At 38.3% G+C, this 19,155-nt stretch overlaps 5 protein-coding genes across 5 annotated transcripts; all 5 read left to right on the top strand.

The window, feature by feature from the left end:
• Positions 1–1,293: 1,293 nt before the first annotated feature.
• Positions 1,294–1,596, top strand: LOC136043309 (asparagine--tRNA ligase, cytoplasmic-like). The gene has a single exon (XM_065728236.1). The coding sequence runs from the start codon at positions 1,294–1,296 to the stop codon at positions 1,594–1,596; it is 303 nt and encodes a 100-aa protein (XP_065584308.1).
• Positions 1,597–1,949: 353 nt separating this feature from the next.
• Positions 1,950–2,252, top strand: LOC136043308 (asparagine--tRNA ligase, cytoplasmic-like). Its single transcript, XM_065728235.1, has one exon. The coding sequence runs from the start codon at positions 1,950–1,952 to the stop codon at positions 2,250–2,252; it is 303 nt and encodes a 100-aa protein (XP_065584307.1).
• An 8,160-nt stretch (positions 2,253–10,412) lies between these two features.
• Positions 10,413–10,715, top strand: LOC136043307 (asparagine--tRNA ligase, cytoplasmic-like). The gene has a single exon (XM_065728234.1). The coding sequence runs from the start codon at positions 10,413–10,415 to the stop codon at positions 10,713–10,715; it is 303 nt and encodes a 100-aa protein (XP_065584306.1).
• A 2,982-nt stretch (positions 10,716–13,697) lies between these two features.
• LOC136043306 (asparagine--tRNA ligase, cytoplasmic-like) lies at positions 13,698–14,000 on the top strand. The gene has a single exon (XM_065728233.1). It carries the CDS (start codon positions 13,698–13,700, stop codon positions 13,998–14,000), a length of 303 nt encoding a protein of 100 aa, XP_065584305.1.
• A 2,981-nt stretch (positions 14,001–16,981) lies between these two features.
• LOC136043305 (asparagine--tRNA ligase, cytoplasmic-like) lies at positions 16,982–17,284 on the top strand. Its single transcript, XM_065728231.1, has one exon. It carries the CDS (start codon positions 16,982–16,984, stop codon positions 17,282–17,284), a length of 303 nt encoding a protein of 100 aa, XP_065584303.1.
• Positions 17,285–19,155: the final 1,871 nt, after the last annotated feature.

The following is a 19,155-nucleotide window of genomic DNA, read 5'->3' as shown; positions in this document are numbered from 1 at the left end:
CACAGCTTACAGAGTCAGTAGACCTTCTTATGCCCGGTGTTGGAGAAATTTTAGGGGCCTCCATGAGAAAAGACAATTATGACGACCTTATAAAAGCTTTCATAGAAAAAAAAATAGAACCCAGTACCTATTATTGGTACAGTGACCAAAGAAAATTTGGAAGCTGTGCCCATGGAGGCTATGGTCTTGGCCTAGAGAGATTTCTAATGTGGATTCTCAATTTAGACCACATCTGCGATGCGTGTCTGTATCCAAAAATCTTGGACAGATACAGACCATAGAGTTGTAATTTAATGAAAAGATCGAAGAATAAAGCTTCCAACTGGATATTATTTTGGTGTATTAGCTACAATTGCCTGGCCAACAGACAACCCCAAGTTTTACACTAAAGACATGCCATCCCAGGATCTTACAAAATGTGCGTGGATTCAGGAACCGTTGAGGATAATATTGTGTATGATCCACATGTATTGGTGAAAATGTGGTATGGGTCTCGAATTAATAACTATATCCCTTACCATGAAAAGATTTTGCTAGTGTTTCATTCCAATCCTAACAATGGAAGAATTTTTCGTTAATCAAGCTGCTGATGAAACTCTTTTGCAGTTAAGCACAGAAGATGCAACGAGTTTTATATGAAGAAATGTTCTGACGATCCACAGCTTACAGAGTCAGTAGACCTTCTTATGCCCGGTGTTGGAGAAATTTTAGGGGCCTCCATGAGAAAAGACAATTATGACGACCTTATAAAAGCTTTCATAGAAAAAAAAAATAGAACCCAGTACCTATTATTGGTACAGTGACCAAAGAAAATTTGGAAGCTGTGCCCATGGAGGCTATAGTCTTGGCCTAGAGAGATTTCTAATGTGGATTCTCAATTTAGACCACATCTGCGATGCGTGTCTGTATCCAAGAATCTTGGACAGATACAGAGCATAGAGTTGTAATTTAACGAGAAGTTCGAAGAATAAAGCTTCCAACTGGATATTATTTTGGTGTATTAGCTACAATTGCCTGGCCAACAGACAACCCCAAGTTTTACACTAAAGACATGCCATCCCAGGATCTTACAAAATGTGCGTGGATTCAGGAACCGTTGAGGATAATATTGTGTATGATCCACATGTATTGGTGAAAATGTGGTATGGGTCTCGAATTAATAACTATATCCCTTACCATGAAAAGATTTTGCTAGTGTTTCATTCCAATCCTAACAATGGAAGAATTTTTCGTTAATCAAGCTGCTGATGAAACTCTTTTGCAGTTAAGCACAGAAGATGCAACGAGTTTTATATGAAGAAATGTTCGGACGATCCACAGCTTACAGAGTCAGTAGACCTTCTTATGCCCGGTGTTGGAGAAATTTTAGGGGCCTCCATGAGAAAAGACAATTATGACGACCTTATAAAAGCTTTCATAGAAAAAAACATAGAACCCAGTACCTATTATTGGTACAGTGACCAAAGAAAATTTGGGAGCTGTGCCCATGGAGGCTATGGTCTTGGCCTAGAGAGATTTCTAATGTGGATTCTCAATTTAGACCACATCTGCGATGCGTGTCTGTATCCAAGAATCTTGGACAGATACAGACCATAGAGTTGTAATTTAATGAAAAGTTCGAAGAATAAAGCTTCCAACTGGATATTATTTTGGTGTATTAGCTACAATTGCCTGGCCAACAGACAACCCCAAGTTTTACACTAAAGACATGCCATCCCAGGATCTTACAAAATGTGCGTGGATTCAGGAACCGTTGAGGATAATATTGTGTATGATCCACATGTATTGGTGAAAATGTGGTATGGGTCTCGAATTAATAACTATATCCCTTACCATGAAAAGATTTTGCTAGTGTTTCATTCCAATCCTAACAATGGAAGAATTTTTCTTAATCAAGCTGCTGATGAAACTCTTTTGCAGTTAAGCACAGAAGATGCAACGAGTTTTATATGAAGAAATGTTCTGACGATCCACAGCTTACAGAGTCAGTAGACCTTCTTATGCCCGGTGTTGGAGAAATTTTAGGGGCCTCCATGAGAAAAGACAATTATGACGACCTTATAAAAGCTTTCATAGAAAAAAAAATAGAACCCAGTACCTATTATTGGTACAGTGACCAAAGAAAATTTGGAAGCTGTGCCCATGGAGGCTATGGTCTTGGCCTAGAGAGATTTCTAATGTGGATTCTCAATTTAGACCACATCTGCGATGCGTGTCTGTATCCAAGAATCTTGGACAGATACAGACCATAGAGTTGTAATTTAATGAAAAGTTCGAAGAATAAAGCTTCCAACTGGATATTATTTTGGTGTATTAGCTACAATTGCCTGGCCAACAGACAACCCCAAGTTTTACACTAAAGACATGCCATCCCAGGATCTTACAAAATGTGCGTGGATTCAGGAACCGTTAAGGATAATATTGTGTATGATCCACATGTATTGGTGAAAATGTGGTATGGGTCTCGAATTAATAACTATATCCCTTACCATGAAAAGATTTTGCTAGTGTTTCATTCCAATCCTAACAATGGAAGAATTTTTCGTTAATCAAGCTGCTGATGAAACTCTTTTGCAGTTAAGCACAGAAGATGCAACGAGTTTTATATGAAGAAATGTTCTGACGATCCACAGCTTACAGAGTCAGTAGACCTTCTTATGCCCGGTGTTGGAGAAATTTTAGGGGCCTCCATGAGAAAAGACAATTATGACGACCTTATTAAAGCTTTCATAGAAAAAAAAAATAGAACCCAGTACCTATTATTGGTACAGTGACCAAAGAAAATTTGGAAGCTGTGCCCATGGAGGCTATGGTCTTGGCCTAGAGAGATTTCTAATGTGGATTCTCAATTTAGACCACATCTGCGATGCGTGTCTGTATCCAAGAATCTTGGACATATACAGACCATAGAGTTGTAATTTAATGAAAAGTTCGAAGAATAAAGCTTCCAACTGGATATTATTTTGGTGTATTAGCTACAATTGCCTGGCCAACAGACAACCCCAAGTTTTACACTAAAGACATGCCATCCCAGGATCTTACAAAATGTGCGTGGATTCAGGAACCGTTGAGGATAATATTGTGTATGATCCACATGTATTGGTGAAAATGTGGTATGGGTCTCGAATTAATAACTATATCCCTTACCATGAAAAGATTTTGCTAGTGTTTCATTCCAATCCTAACAATGGAAGAATTTTTCGTTAATCAAGCTGCTGATGAAACTCTTTTGCAGTTAAGCACAGAAGATGCAACGAGTTTTATATGAAGAAATGTTCTGACGATCCACAGCTTACAGAGTCAGTAGACCTTCTTATGCCCGGTGTTGGAGAAATTTTAGGGGCCTCCATGAGAAAAGACAATTATGACGACCTTATAAAAGCTTTCATAGAAAAAAAAATAGAACCCAGTACCTATTATTGGTACAGTGACCAAAGAAAATTTGGAAGCTGTGCCCATGAAGACTATGGTCTTGGCCTAGAGAGATTTCTAATGTGGATTCTCAATTTAGACCACATCTGCGATGCGTGTCTGTATCCAAGAATCTTGGACAGATACAGACCATAGAGTTGTAATTTAATGAAAAGTTCGAAGAATAAAGCTTCCAACAGGATATTATTTTGGTGTATTAGCTACAATTGCCTGGCCAACAGACAACCCCAAGTTTTAACTTGGCCAACTGGCCAACTGGTCAACAGACAAACCCGTCATAAGACAATTATGACGAGCTTATAAAAGCTTTCATATAAAAAAAAATAGAACCCAGTACCTATTATTGGTACAGTGACCAAAGAAAATTTGGAAGCTGTGCCCATGGAAGCTATGGTCTTGGCCTAGAGAGATTTCTAATGTGGATTCTCAATTTAGACCACATCTGCGATGCGTGTCTGTATCCAAGAAACTTGGACAGATACAGACCATAGAGTTGTATTTTAACGAGAAGTTCGAAGAATAAAGCTTCCAACTGGATATTATTTTGGTGTATTAGCTACAATTTCCTGGCCAACAGACAACCCCAAGTTTTACACTAAAGACATGCCATCCCAGGATCTTACAAAATGTGCGTGGATTCAGGAACCGTTGAGGATAATATTGTGTATGATCCACATGTATTGGTGAAAATGTGGTATGGGTCTCGAATTAATAACTATATCCCTTACCATGAAAAGATTTTGCTAGTGTTTCATTCCAATCCTAACAATGGAAGAATTTTTCGTTAATCAAGCTGCTGATGAAACTCTTTTGCAGTTAAGCACAGAAGATGCAACGAGTTTTATATGAAGAAATGTTCTGACGATCCACAGCTTACAGAGTCAGTAGACCTTCTTATGCCCGGTGTTGGAGAAATTTTAGGGGCCTCCATGAGAAAAGACAATTATGACGAGCTTATAAAAGCTTTCATAGAAAAAAAAAATAGAACCCAGTACCTATTATTGGTACAGTGACCAAAGAAAATTGGGAAGCTGTGCCCATGGAGGCTATGGTCTTGGCCTAGAGATTTCTAATGTGGATTCTCAATTTAGACCACATCTGCGATGCGTGTCTGTATCCAAGAATCTTGGACATATACAGACCATAGAGTTGTAATTTAACGAGAAGTTCGAAGAATAAAGCTTCCAACTGGATATTATTTTGGTGTATTAGCTACAATCAATGGTACGTTTTACACACTTGAGGATGACATCCCCGAGGGTGCAGAACGTACAATGATAAACAAAATTAATGAACCAGTTTTGGTTTGTCGGTTTCCATCTGCCTGGAAACCCTTCTACACTAAAAAATGTTCTGACGATCCACAGCTTACAGAGTCAGTAGACCTTCTTATGCCCGGTGTTGGAGAAATTTTAGGGGCCTCCATGAGAAAAGACAATTATGACGACCTTATAAAAGCTTTCATAGAAAAAAAAAATAGAACCAAGTACCTATTATTGGTACAGTGACCAAAGAAAATTTGGAAGCTGTGCCCATGGAGGCTATGGTCTTGGCCTAGAGAGATTTCTAATGTGGATTCTCAATTTAGACCACATCTGCGATGCGTGTCTGTATCCAAGAATCTTGGACAGATACAGACCATAGAGTTGTAATTTAATGAAAAGTTCGAAGAATAAAGCTTCCAACTGGATATTATTTTGGTGTATTAGCTACAATTGCCTGGCCAACAGACAACCCCAAGTTTTAACTTGGCCAACTGGCCAACTGGCCAACAGACAAACCCGTCATAAGACAATTATGACGAGCTTATAAAAGCTTTCATAGAAAAAAAAATAGAACCCAGTACCTATTATTGGTACAGTGACCAAAGAAAATTTGGAAGCTGTGCCCATGGAGGCTATGGTCTTGGCCTAGAGAGATTTCTAATGTGGATTCTCAATTTAGACCACATCTGCGATGCGTGTCTGTATCCAAGAATCTTGGACAGATACAGACCATAGAGTTGTAATTTAACGAGAAGTTCGAAGAATAAAGCTTCCAACTGGATATTATTTTGGTTTATTAGCTACAATTGTTCGAAAGAAGTTCGAAGAATAAAGCTTCCAACTGGATATTATTTTGGTGTATTAGCTACAATTGCCTGGCCAACAGACAACCCCAAGTTTTACACTAAAGACATGCCATCCCAGGATCTTACAAAATGTGCGTGGATTCAGGAACCGTTGAGGATAATATTGTGTATGATCCACATGTATTGGTGAAAATGTGGTATGGGTCTCGAATTAATAACTATATCCCTTACCATGAAAAGATTTTGCTAGTGTTTCATTCCAATCCTAACAATGGAAGAATTTTTCGTTAATCAAGCTGCTGATGAAACTCTTTTGCAGTTAAGCACAGAAGATGCAACGAGTTTTATATGAAGAAATGTTCTGACGATCCACAGCTTACAGAGTCAGTAGACCTTCTTATGCCCGGTGTTGGAGAAATTTTAGGGGCCTCCATGAGAAAAGACAATTATGACGACCTTATAAAAGCTTTCATAGAAAAAAAAATAGAACCCAGTACCTATTATTGGTACAGTGACCAAAGACAATTTGGAAGCTGTGCCCATGGAGGCTATGGTCTTGGCCTAGAGAGATTTCTAATGTGGATTCTCAATTTAGACCACATCTGCGATGCGTGTCTGTATCCAAGAATCTTGGACAGATACAGACCATAGAGTTGTAATTTAATGAAAAGTTCGAAGAATAAAGCTTCCAACAGGATATTATTTTGGTGTATTAGCTACAATTGCCTGGCCAACAGACAACCCCAAGTTTTAACTTGGCCAACTGGCCAACTGGTCAACAGACAAACCCGTCATAAGACAATTATGACGAGCTTATAAAAGCTTTCATAGAAAAAAAAATAGAACCCAGTACCTATTATTGGTACAGTGACCAAAGAAAATTTGGAAGCTGTGCCCATGGAGGCTATGGTCTTGGCCTAGAGAGATTTCTAATGTGGATTCTCAATTTAGACCACATCTGCGATGCGTGTCTGTATCCAAGAAACTTGGACAGATACAGACCATAGAGTTGTATTTTAACGAGAAGTTCGAAGAATAAAGCTTCCAACTGGATATTATTTTGGTGTATTAGCTACAATTTCCTGGCCAACAGACAACCCCAAGTTTTACACTAAAGACATGCCATCCCAGGATCTTACAAAATGTGCGAGGATTCAGGAACCGTTGAGGATAATATTGTGTATGATCCACATGTATTGGTGAAAATGTGGTATGGGTCTCGAATTAATAACTATATCCCTTACCATGAAAAGATTTTGCTAGTGTTTCATTCCAATCCTAACAATGGAAGAATTTTTCGTTAATCAAGCTGCTGATGAAACTCTTTTGCAGTTAAGCACAGAAGATGCAACGAGTTTTATATGAAGAAATGTTCTGACGATCCACAGCTTAAAGAGTCAGTAGACCTTCTTATGCCCGGTGTTGGAGAAATTTTAGGGGCCTCCATGAGAAAAGACAATTATGACGAGCTTATAAAAGCTTTCATAGAAAAAAAAAATAGAACCCAGTACCTATTATTGGTACAGTGACCAAAGAAAATTGGGAAGCTGTGCCCATGGAGGCTATGGTCTTGGCCTAGAGAGATTTCTAATGTGGATTCTCAATTTAGACCACATCTGCGATGCGTGTCTGTATCCAAGAATCTTGGACATATACAGACCATAGAGTTGTAATTTAACGAGAAGTTCGAAGAATAAAGCTTCCAACTGGATATTATTTTGGTGTATTAGCTACAATCAATGGTACGTTTTACACACTTGAGGATGACATCCCCGAGGGTGCAGAACGTACAATGATAAACAAAATTAATGAACCAGTTTTGGTTTGTCGGTTTCCATCTGCCTGGAAACCCTTCTACACTAAAAAATGTTCTGACGATCCACAGCTTACAGAGTCAGTAGACCTTCTTATGCCCGGTGTTGGAGAAATTTTAGGGGCCTCCATGAGAAAAGACAATTATGACGACCTTATAAAAGCTTTCATAGAAAAAAAAAATAGAACAAAGTACCTATTATTGGTACAGTGACCAAAGAAAATTTGGAAGCTGTGCCCATGGAGGCTATGGTCTTGGCCTAGAGAGATTTCTAATGTGGATTCTCAATTTAGACCACATCTGCGATGCGTGTCTGTATCCAAGAATCTTGGACAGATACAGACCATAGAGTTGTAATTTAATGAAAAGTTCGAAGAATAAAGCTTCCAACTGGATATTATTTTGGTGTATTAGCTACAATTGCCTGGCCAACAGACAACCCCAAGTTTTAACTTGGCCAACTGGCCAACTGGCCAACAGACAAACCCGTCATAAGACAATTATGACGAGCTTATAAAAGCTTTCATAGAAAAAAAAATAGAACCCAGTACCTATTATTGGTACAGTGACCAAAGAAAATTTGGAAGCTGTGCCCATGGAGGCTATGGTCTTGGCCTAGAGAGATTTCTAATGTGGATTCTCAATTTAGACCACATCTGCGATGCGTGTCTGTATCCAAGAATCTTGGACAGATACAGACCATAGAGTTGTAATTTAACGAGAAGTTCGAAGAATAAAGCTTCCAACTGGATATTATTTTGGTGTATTAGCTACAATTGTTCGAAAGAAGTTTGAAGAATAAAGCTTCCAACTGGATATTATTTTGGTGTATTAGCTACAATTGCCTGGCCAACAGACAACCCCAAGTTTTACACTAAAGACATGCCATCCCAGGATCTTACAAAATGTGCGTGGATTCAGGAACCGTTGAGGATAATATTGTGTATGATCCACATGTATTGGTGAAAATGTGGTATGGGTCTCGAATTAATAACTATATCCCTTACCATGAAAAGATTTTGCTAGTGTTTCATTCCAATCCTAACAATGGAAGAATTTTTCGTTAATCAAGCTGCTGATGAAACTCTTTTGCAGTTAAGCACAGAAGATGCAACGAGTTTTATATGAAGAAATGTTCTGACGATCCACAGCTTACAGAGTCAGTAGACCTTCTTATGCCCGGTGTTGGAGAAATTTTAGGGGCCTCCATGAGTAAAGACAATTATGACGAGCTTATAAAAGCTTTCATAGAAAAAAAAATAGAACCCAGTACCTATTATTGGTACAGTGACCAGAGAAAATTTGGAAGCTGTGCCCATGGAGGCTATGGTCTTGGCCTGGAGAGATTTCTAATGTGGATTCTCAATTTAGACCACATCTGCGATGCGTGTCTGTATCCAAGAATCTTGGACAGATACAGACCATAGAGTTGTAATTTAACGAGAAGTTAGAAGAATAAAGCTTCCAACTGGATATTATTTTGGTGTATTAGCTACAATTGCCTGGCCAACAGACAACCCCAAGTTTTACACTAAAGATATGCCATCCCAGGATCTTACAAAATGTGCGTGGATTCAGGAACCGTTGAGGATAATATTGTAAATGATCCACATGTATTGGTGAAAATGTGGTATGGGTCTCGAATTAATAACTATATCCCTTACCATGAAAAGATTTTGCTAGTGTTTCATTCCAATCCTAACAATGGAAGAATTTTTCGTTAATCAAGCTGCTGATGAAACTCTTTTGCAGTTAAGCACAGAAGATGCAACGAGTTTTATATGAAGAAATGTTCTGACGATCCACAGCTTACAGAGTCAGTAGACCTTCTTATGCCCGGTGTTGGAGAAATTTTAGGGGCTCCATGAGAAAAGACAATTATGACGAGCTTATAAAAGCTTTCATAGAAAAAAAAAATAGAACCCAGTACCTATTATTGGTACAGTGACCAAAGAAAATTTGGAAGCTGTGCCCATGGAGGCTATGGTCTTGGCCTAGAGAGATTTCTAATGTGGATTCTCAATTTAGACCACATCTGCGATGCGTGTCTGTATCCAAGAATCTTGGACAGATACAGACCATAGAGTTGTAATTTAACGAGAAGTTCGAAGAATAAAGCTTCCAACTGGATATTATTTTGGTGTATTAGCTACAATTGCCTGGCCAACAGACAACCCCAAGTTTTACACTAAAGACATGCCATCCCAGGATCTTACAAAATGTGCGTGGATTCAGGAACCGTTGAGGATAATATTGTGTATGATCCACATGTATTGGTGAAAATGTGGTATGGGTCTCGAATTAATAACTATATCCCTTACCATGAAAAGATTTTGCTAGTGTTTCATTCCAATCCTAACAATGGAAGAATTTTTCGTTAATCAAGCTGCTGATGAAACTCTTTTGCAGTTAAGCACAGAAGATGCAACGAGTTTTATATGAAGAAATGTTCTGACGATCCACAGCTTACAGAGTCAGTAGACCTTCTTATGCCCGGTGTTGGAGAAATTTTAGGGGCCTCCATGAGAAAAGACAATTATGACGAGCTTATAAAAGCTTTCATAGAAAAAAAAAATAGAACCCAGTACCTATTATTGGTACAGTGACCGAAGAAAATTTAGAAGCTGTGCCCATGGAGGCTATGGTCTTGGCCTAGAGAGATTTCTAATGTGGATTCTCAATTTAGACCACATCTGCGATGCGTGTCTGTATCCAAGAATCTTGGACAGATACAGACCATAGAGTTGTAATTTAACGAGAAGTTCGAAGAATAAAGCTTCCAACTGGATAGTATTTTGGTGTATTAGCTACAATTGCCTGGCCAACAGACAACCCCAAGTTTTACACTAAAGACATGCCATCCCAGGATCTTACAAAATGTGCGTGGATTCAGGAACCGTTGAGGATAATATTTTGTATGATCCACATGTATTGGTGAAAATGTGGTATGGGTCTCGAATTAATAACTACATCCCTTACCATGAAAAGATTTTGCTAGTGTTTCATTCCAATCCTAACAATGGAAGAATTTTTCGTTAATCAAGCTGCTGATGAAACTCTTTTGCAGTTAAGCACAGAAGATGCAACGAGTTTTATATGAAGAAATGTTCTGACGATCTACAGCTTACAGAGTCAGTAGACCTTCTTATGCCCGGTGTTGGAGAAATTTTAGGGGCCTCCATGAGAAAAGACAATTATGACGAGCTTATAAAAGCTTTCATAGAAAAAAAAATAGAACCCAGTACCTATTATTGGTACAGTGACCAAAGAAAATTTGGAAGCTGTGCCCATGGAGGCTATGGTCTTGGCCTAGAGAGATTTCTAATGTGGATTCTCAATTTAGACCACATCTGCGACGCGTGTCTGTATCCAAGAATCTTGAACAGATACAAACCATAGAGTTGTAATTTAACGAGAAGTTCGAAGAATAAAGCTTCCAACTGGATATTATTTTGGTGTATTAGCTACAATTGCCTGGCCAACAGACAACCCCAAGTTTTACACTAAAGACATGCCATCCCAGGATCTTACAAAATGTGCGTGGATTGAGGAACCGTTGAGGATAATATTGTGTATGATCCACATGTATTGGTGAAAATGTGGTATGGGTCTCGAATTAATAACTATATCCCTTACCATGAAAAGATTTTGCTAGTGTTTCATTCCAATCCTAACAATGGAAGAATTTTTCGTTAATCAAGCTGCTGATGAAACTCTTTTGCAGTTAAGCACAGAAGATGCAACGAGTTTTATATGTAAAAAATGTTCTGACGATCCACAGCTTACAGTCAGTAGACCTTCTTATGCCCGGTGTTGGAGAAATTTTAGGGGCCTCCATGAGAAAAGACAATTATGACGAGCTTATAAAAGCTTTCATAGAAAAAAAAAATAGAACCCAGTACCTATTATTGGTACAGTGACCAAAGAAAATTTGGAAGCTGTGCCCATGGAGGCTTTGGTCTTGGCCTAGAGAGATTTCTAATGTGGATTCTCAATTTAGACCACATCTGCGATGCGTGTCTGTATCCAAGAATCTTGGACAGATACAGACCATAGAGTTGTAATTTAACGAGAAGTTCGAAGAATAAAGCTTCCAACTGGATATTATTTTGGTGTATTAGCTACAATTGCCTGGCCAACAGACAACCCCAAGTTTTACACTAAAGACATGCCATCCCAGGATCTTACAAAATGTGCGTGAATTCAGGAACCTTTGAGGATAATATTGTGTATGATCCACATGTATTAGTGAAAATGTGGTATGGGTCTCGAATTAATAACTATATCCCTTACCATGAAAAGATTTTGCTAGTGTTTCATTCCAATCCTAACAATGGAAGAATTTTTCGTTAATCAAGCTGCTGATGAAACTCTTTTGCAGTTAAGCACAGAAGATGCAACGAGTTTTATATGAAGAAATGTTCTGACGATCCACAGCTTACAGAGTCAGTAGACCTTCTTATGCCCGGTGTTGGAGAAATTTTAGGGGCCTCCATGAGAAAAGACAATTATGACGAGCTTATAAAAGCTTTCATAGAAAAAAAAATAGAACCCAGTACCTATTATTGGTACAGTGACCAAAGAAAATTTGGAAGCTGTGCCCATGGAGGCTATGGTCTTGGCCTAGAGAGATTTCTGATGTGGATTCTCAATTTAGACCACATCTGCGATGCGTGTCTGTATCCAAGAATCTTGGACAGATACAGACCATAGAGTTGTAATTTAACGAGAAGTTAGAAGAATAAAGCTTCCAACTGGATATTATTTTGGTGTATTAGCTACAATTGCCTGGCCGACAGACAACCCCAAGTTTTACACTAAAGATATGCCATCCCAGGATCTTACAAAATGTGCGTGGATTCAGGAACCGTTGAGGATAATATTGTGTATGATCCACATGTATTGGTGAAAATGTGGTATGGGTCTCGAATTAATAACTATATCCCTTACCATGAAAAGATTTTGCTAGTGTTTCATTCCAATCCTAACAATGGAAGAATTTTTCGTTAATCAAGCTGCTGATGAAACTCTTTTGCAGTTAAGCACAGAAGATGCAACGAGTTTTATATGAAGAAATGTTCTGACGATCCACAGCTTACAGAGTCAGTAGACCTTCTTATGCCCGGTGTTGGAGAAATTTTAGGGGCTCCATGAGAAAAGACAATTATGACGAGCTTATAAAAGCTTTCATAGAAAAAAAAAATAGAACCCAGTACCTATTATTGGTACAGTGACCAAAGAAAATTTGGAAGCTGTGCCCATGGAGGCTATGGTCTTGGCCTAGAGAGATTTCTAATGTGGATTCTCAATTTAGACCACATCTGCGATGCGTGTCTGTATCCAAGAATCTTGGACAGATACAGACCATAGAGTTGTAATTTAACGAGAAGTTCGAAGAATAAAGCTTCCAACTGGATATTATTTTGGTGTATTAGCTACAATTGCCTGGCCAACAGACAACCCCAAGTTTTACACTAAAGACATGCCATCCCAGGATCTTACAAAATGTGCGTGGATTCAGGAACCGTTGAGGATAATATTGTGTATGATCCACATGTATTGGTGAAAATGTGGTATGGGTCTCGAATTAATAACTATATCCCTTACCATGAAAAGATTTTGCTAGTGTTTCATTCCAATCCTAACAATGGAAGAATTTTTCGTTAATCAAGCTGCTGATGAAACTCTTTTGCAGTTAAGCACAGAAGATGCAACGAGTTTTATATGAAGAAATGTTCTGACGATCCACAGCTTACAGAGTCAGTAGACCTTCTTATGCCCGGTGTTGGAGAAATTTTAGGGGCCTCCATGAGAAAAGACAATTATGACGAGCTTATAAAAGCTTTCATAGAAAAAAAAATAGAACCCAGTACCTATTATTGGTACAGTGACCAAAGAAAATTTAGAAGCTGTGCCCATGGAGGCTATGGTCTTGGCCTAGAGAGATTTCTAATGTGGATTCTCAATTTAGACCACATCTGCGATGCGTGTCTGTATCCAAGAATCTTGGACAGATACAGACCATAGAGTTGTAATTTAACGAGAAGTTCGAAGAATAAAGCTTCCAACTGGATATTATTTTGGTGTATTAGCTACAATTGCCTGGCCAACAGACAACCCCAAGTTTTACACTAAAGACATGCCATCCCAGGATCTTACAAAATGTGCGTGGATTCAGGAACCGTTGAGGATAATATTGTGTATGATCCACATGTATTGGTGAAAATGTGGTATGGGTCTCGAATTAATAACTATATCCCTTACCATGAAAAGATTTTGCTAGTGTTTCATTCCAATCCTAGCAATGGAAGAATTTTTCGTTAATCAAGCTGCTGATGAAACTCTTTTGCAGTTAAGCACAGAAGATGCAACGAGTTTTATATGAAGAAATGTTCTGACGATCCACAGCTTACAGAGTCAGTAGACCTTCTTATGCCCGGTGTTGGAGAAATTTTAGGGGCCTCCATGAGAAAAGACAATTATGACGAGCTTATAAAAGTTTTCATAGAAAAAAAAATAGAACCCAGTACCTATTATTGGTACAGTGACCAAAGAAAATTTGGAAGCTGTGCCCATGGAGGCTATGGTCTTGGCCTAGAGAGATTTCTAATGTGGATTCTCAATTTAGACTACATCTGCGATGCGTGTCTGTATCCAAGAATCTTGGACAGATACAGACCATAGAGTTGTAATTTAACGAGAAGTTCGAAGAATAAAGCTTCCAACTGGATATTATTTTGGTGTATTAGCTACAATTGCCTGGCCAACAGACAACCCCAAGTTTTACACTAAAGACATGCCATCCCAGGATCTTACAAAATGTGCGTGGATTGAGGAACCGTTGAGGATAATATTGTGTATGATCCACATGCATTGGTGAAAATGTGGTATGGGTCTCGAATTAATAACTATATCCCTTACCATGAAAAGATTTTGCTAGTGTTTCATTCCAATCCTAACAATGGAAGAATTTTTCGTTAATCAAGCTGCTGATGAAACTCTTTTGCAGTTAAGCACAGAAGATGCAACGAGTTTTATATGAAGAAATGTTCTGACGATCCACAGCTTACAGTCAGTAGACCTTCTTATGCCCGGTGTTGGAGAAATTTTAGGGGCCTCCATGAGAAAAGACAATTATGACGAGCTTATAAAAGCTTTCATAGAAAAAAAAAATAGAACCCAGTACCTATTATTGGTACAGTGACCAAAGAAAATTTGGAAGCTGTGCCCATGGAGGCTTTGGTCTTGGCCTAGAGAGGTTTCTAATGTGGATTCTCAATTTAGACCACATCTGCGATGCGTGTCTGTATCCAAGAATCTTGGACAGATACAGACCATAGAGTTGTAATTTAACGAGAAGTTCGAAGAATAAAGCTTCCAACTGGATATTATTTTGGTGTATTAGCTACAATTGCCTGGCCAACAGACAACCCCAAGTTTTACACTAAAGACATGCCATCCCAGGATCTTACAAAATGTGCGTGGATTCAGGAACCGTTGAGGATAATATTGTGTATGATCCACATGTATTGGTGAAAATGTGGTATGGGTCTCGAATTAATAACTATATCCCTTACCATGAAAAGATTTTGCTAGTGTTTCATTCCAATCCTAACAATGGAAGAATTTTTCGTTAATCAAGCTGCTGATGAAACTCTTTTGCAGTTAAGCACAGAAGATGCAACGAGTTTTATATGAAGAAATGTTCTGACGATCCACAGCTTACAGAGTCAGTAGACCTTCTTATGCCTTGTGTTGGAGAAATTTTAGGGGCCTCCATGAGAAAAGACAATTATGACGAGCTTATAAAAGCTTTCATAGAAAAAAAAAATAGAACCCAGTACCTATTATTGGTACAGTGACCAAAGAAAATTTAGAAGCTGTGCCCATGGAGGCTATGGTCTTGGCCTAGAGAGATTTCTAATGTGGATTCTCAATTTAGACCACATCTGCGATGCGTGTCTGTATCCAAGAATCTTGGACAGATACAGACCATAGAGTTGTAATTTAACGAGAAGTTCGAAGAATAAAGCTTCCAACTGGATATTATTTTGGTGTATTAGCTACAATTGCCTGGCCAACAGACAACCCCAAGTTTTACACTAAAGACATGCCATCCCAGGATCTTACAAAATGTGCGTGGATTCAGGAACCGTTGAGGATAATATTGTGTATGATCCACATGTATTGGTGAAAATGTGGTATGGGTCTCGAATTAATAACTATATCCCTTACCATGAAAAGATTTTGCTAGTGTTTCATTCCAATCCTAACAATGGAAGAATTTTTCGTTAATCAAGCTGCTGATGAAACTCTTTTGCAGTTAAGCACAGAAGATGCAACGAGTTTTATATGAAGAAATGTTCTGACGATCCACAGCTTACAGAGTCAGTAGACCTTCTTATGCCCGGTGCTGGAGAAATTTTAGGGTCCTCCATGAGAAAAGACAATTATGACGAGCTTATAAAAGTTTTCATAGAAAAAAAAATAGAACCCAGTACCTATTATTGGTACAGTGACCAAAGAAAATTTGGAAGCTGTGCCCATGGAGGCTATGGTCTTGGCCTAGAGAGATTTCTAATGTGGATTCTCAATTTAGACCACATCTGCGATGCGTGTCTGTATCCAAGAATCTTGGACAGATACAGACCATAGAGTTGTAATTTAACGAGAAGTTCGAAGAATAAAGCTTCCAACTGGATATTATTTTGGTGTATTAGCTACAATTGCCTGGCCAACAGACAACCCCAAGTTTTACACTAAAGACATGCCATCCCAGGATCTTACAAAATGTGCGTGGATTGAGGAACCGTTGAGGATAATATTGTGTATGATCCACATGCATTGGTGAAAATGTGGTATGGGTCTCGAATTAATAACTATATCCCTTACCATGAAAAGATTTTGCTAGTGTTTCATTCCAATCCTAACAATGGAAGAATTTTTCGTTAATCAAGCTGCTGATGAAACTCTTTTGCAGTTAAGCACAGAAGATGCAACGAGTTTTATATGAAGAAATGTTCTGACGATCCACAGCTTACAGTCAGTAGACCTTCTTATGCCCGGTGTTGGAGAAATTTTAGGGGCCTCCATGAGAAAAGACAATTATGACGAGCTTATAAAAGCTTTCATAGAAAAAAAAAATAGAACCCAGTACCTATTATTGGTACAGTGACCAAAGAAAATTTGGAAGCTGTGCCCATGGAGGCTTTGGTCTTGGCCTAGAGAGGTTTCTAATGTGGATTCTCAATTTAGACCACATCTGCGATGCGTGTCTGTATCCAAGAATCTTGGACAGATACAGACCATAGAGTTGTAATTTAACGAGAAGTTCGAAGAATAAAGCTTCCAACTGGATATTATTTTGGTGTATTAGCTACAATTGCCTGGCCAACAGACAACCCCAAGTTTTACACTAAAGACATGCCATCCCAGGATCTTACAAAATGTGCGTGGATTCAGGAACCGTTGAGGATAATATTGTGTATGATCCACATGTATTGGTGAAAATATGGTATGGGTCTCGAATTAATAACTATATCCCTTACCATGAAAAGATTTTGCTAGTGTTTCATTCCAATCCTAACAATGGAAGAATTTTTCGTTAATCAAGCTGCTGATGAAACTCTTTTGCAGTTAAGCACAGAAGATGCAACGAGTTTTATATGAAGAAATGTTCTGACGATCCACAGCTTACAGAGTCAGTAGACCTTCTTATGCCCGGTGTTGGAGAAATTTTAGGGGCCTCCATGAGAAAAGACAATTATGACGAGCTTATAAAAGCTTTCATAGAAAAAAAAATAGAGCCCAGTACCTATTATTGGTACAGTGACCAAAGAAAATTTGGAAGCTGTGCCCATGGAGGCTATGGTCCTGGCCTAGAGAGATTTCTAATATGGATTCTCAATTTAGACCACATCTGCGATGCGTGTCTGTATCCAAGAATCTTGGACAGATACAAACCATAGAGTTGGTTTAAGTAGATGTTCTAAGAATAAAGCTTCCAACTGGATATTATTTTGGTGTATTAGCTACAATTGCCTGGCCAACAGACAACCCCAAGTTTTACAAGGCTCAAGTTTTACACTAAAGACATGCCATTCCAGGATCTTACAAAATGTGCGTGGATTCAGGAAGCGTTGAGGATAATATTGTGTATGATCCACATGTATTGGTGAAAATGTGGTATGGGTCTCGAATTAATAACTATATCCCTTACCATGAAAAGATTTTGCTAGTGTTTCATTCCAATCCTAACAATGGAAGAATTTTTCGTTAATCAAGCTGCTGATGAAACTCTTTTGCAGTTAAGCACAGAAGATGCAACGAGTTTTAGTACTCTAATCAATGCCTTGAAAGGAGTTCTTGCCAAGGTAAAGAAAATACAGGAGGCAGGGATGACGCATTCGATATTTGTGAGCAAATTCAAAGTTTATATAATCAGCTTTTAGAAGAAAATGCAGAACTTCTGCGCAACGAAAACGATAATATTCAAAATATAATCAAATTACACAAAAATAAAAAATAAAGAAACAATGGTTCCATCCTCTCTTGAAAATCGTAGATTGTACTCTAGTGTTATTGTAGGTCCTGAAACCATAACCATTATTCTTGAGCCTAGCAGTAATGAAGCAAAGATCATATAAAAAAGAGAGTACCCCCAACAAAATAGTGCAAGACACTAGTAAAATAATCAAAGAAGATTCCACCAAATTTTCTGCTAAAACTATCAAAAATGGGCGAGAAGGCACAATCATTGTTAAATTTGACTCAAAACGAAATTTAAACAATGCTCTTTGTGCTTTCAACAAAAATTCAGTAGCATTAAAATATACTTCGAGGGAATTAGAAAAAACACCCAGCAAGAATGCTAGTGAACGGTGTTCCTATAATCAAAAATAAATCAGAGTGCAAAGAATTTATAGAGCACAGTAATCCAGATATAGAAAAACTTGTTATTGCTGGAGAAACCTTGGAAGTGGTGACTATTAATGAAAACGAAAAAGTTACATCGACACATTAGAAATGAGCCGATAAATCAGAGGAGAAATTTTTAAAAGAGGAGGCTTCAAATTTGGATTTTTACGCCTACGCTGCGAGGATTACATTAACATTATACGATGCACCAATTTTTGTCTTTTCGGCCATAAGAAATCTGATGAGTGTAAGGGTGATTTAACCTGCTCTTGGCGTATGGGCTATCAAGACTGCACTGAATGTACTAAATCTTTCAGTAGTTGGTCATGTTTCCGTTCGTGTAATAAGCGACAGCTCAATTGTGAGCCACATCCATGGTACGATTACAAAAATTGCCCAACAGCCAGAGAAATAACCCAACAATTAAAAAAAGAACCCATTGCACTTCCTGGCTGAAGGGCCAAGAAACGGAGATCAGCACCGCCGGTAGGGACTGTAAAGTCTAATGCCGAATCTACTACCTTTTTTTACCTTTATTTATGATGAATGCAGAACACGTCTCATGTAAATGTATATAGGAATAACTTACAGTTTCTACAGAATAACCTACAGCATTGTTATGCTGCATCGGCAGAAGTAGAAAAAATACTGGTTGACTTATGCCCTGATGTCGTGCTTATCCAAGAGCCTGATAATAATAAATCTGGTAAACTTTCATGTGTACCGAATATTTAAAATATCTTATCAAAGACAACGTTATTGAAAAGATCGTATAGTGCCGCTATACTTATCCGCAAATCCTTAAAATGCAATATACACTACGAAATCTCGACCAATGAATGTGTTACAGTGTCTGTTTATCTTAAAAGTAGAACTATTCTAGTTTAATCCGTGTATTGCCCTCCATCCTTGTGCTCATTAG

Source organism: Artemia franciscana, unplaced genomic scaffold (genome assembly GCF_032884065.1).
Source record: "Artemia franciscana unplaced genomic scaffold, ASM3288406v1 Scaffold_4409, whole genome shotgun sequence".
Lineage (NCBI taxonomy): Eukaryota > Metazoa > Arthropoda > Branchiopoda > Anostraca > Artemiidae > Artemia > Artemia franciscana.
The sequence above is the reverse complement of the archived record's forward strand: the minus strand, read 5'-3'. Positions and strand labels throughout refer to the sequence as shown.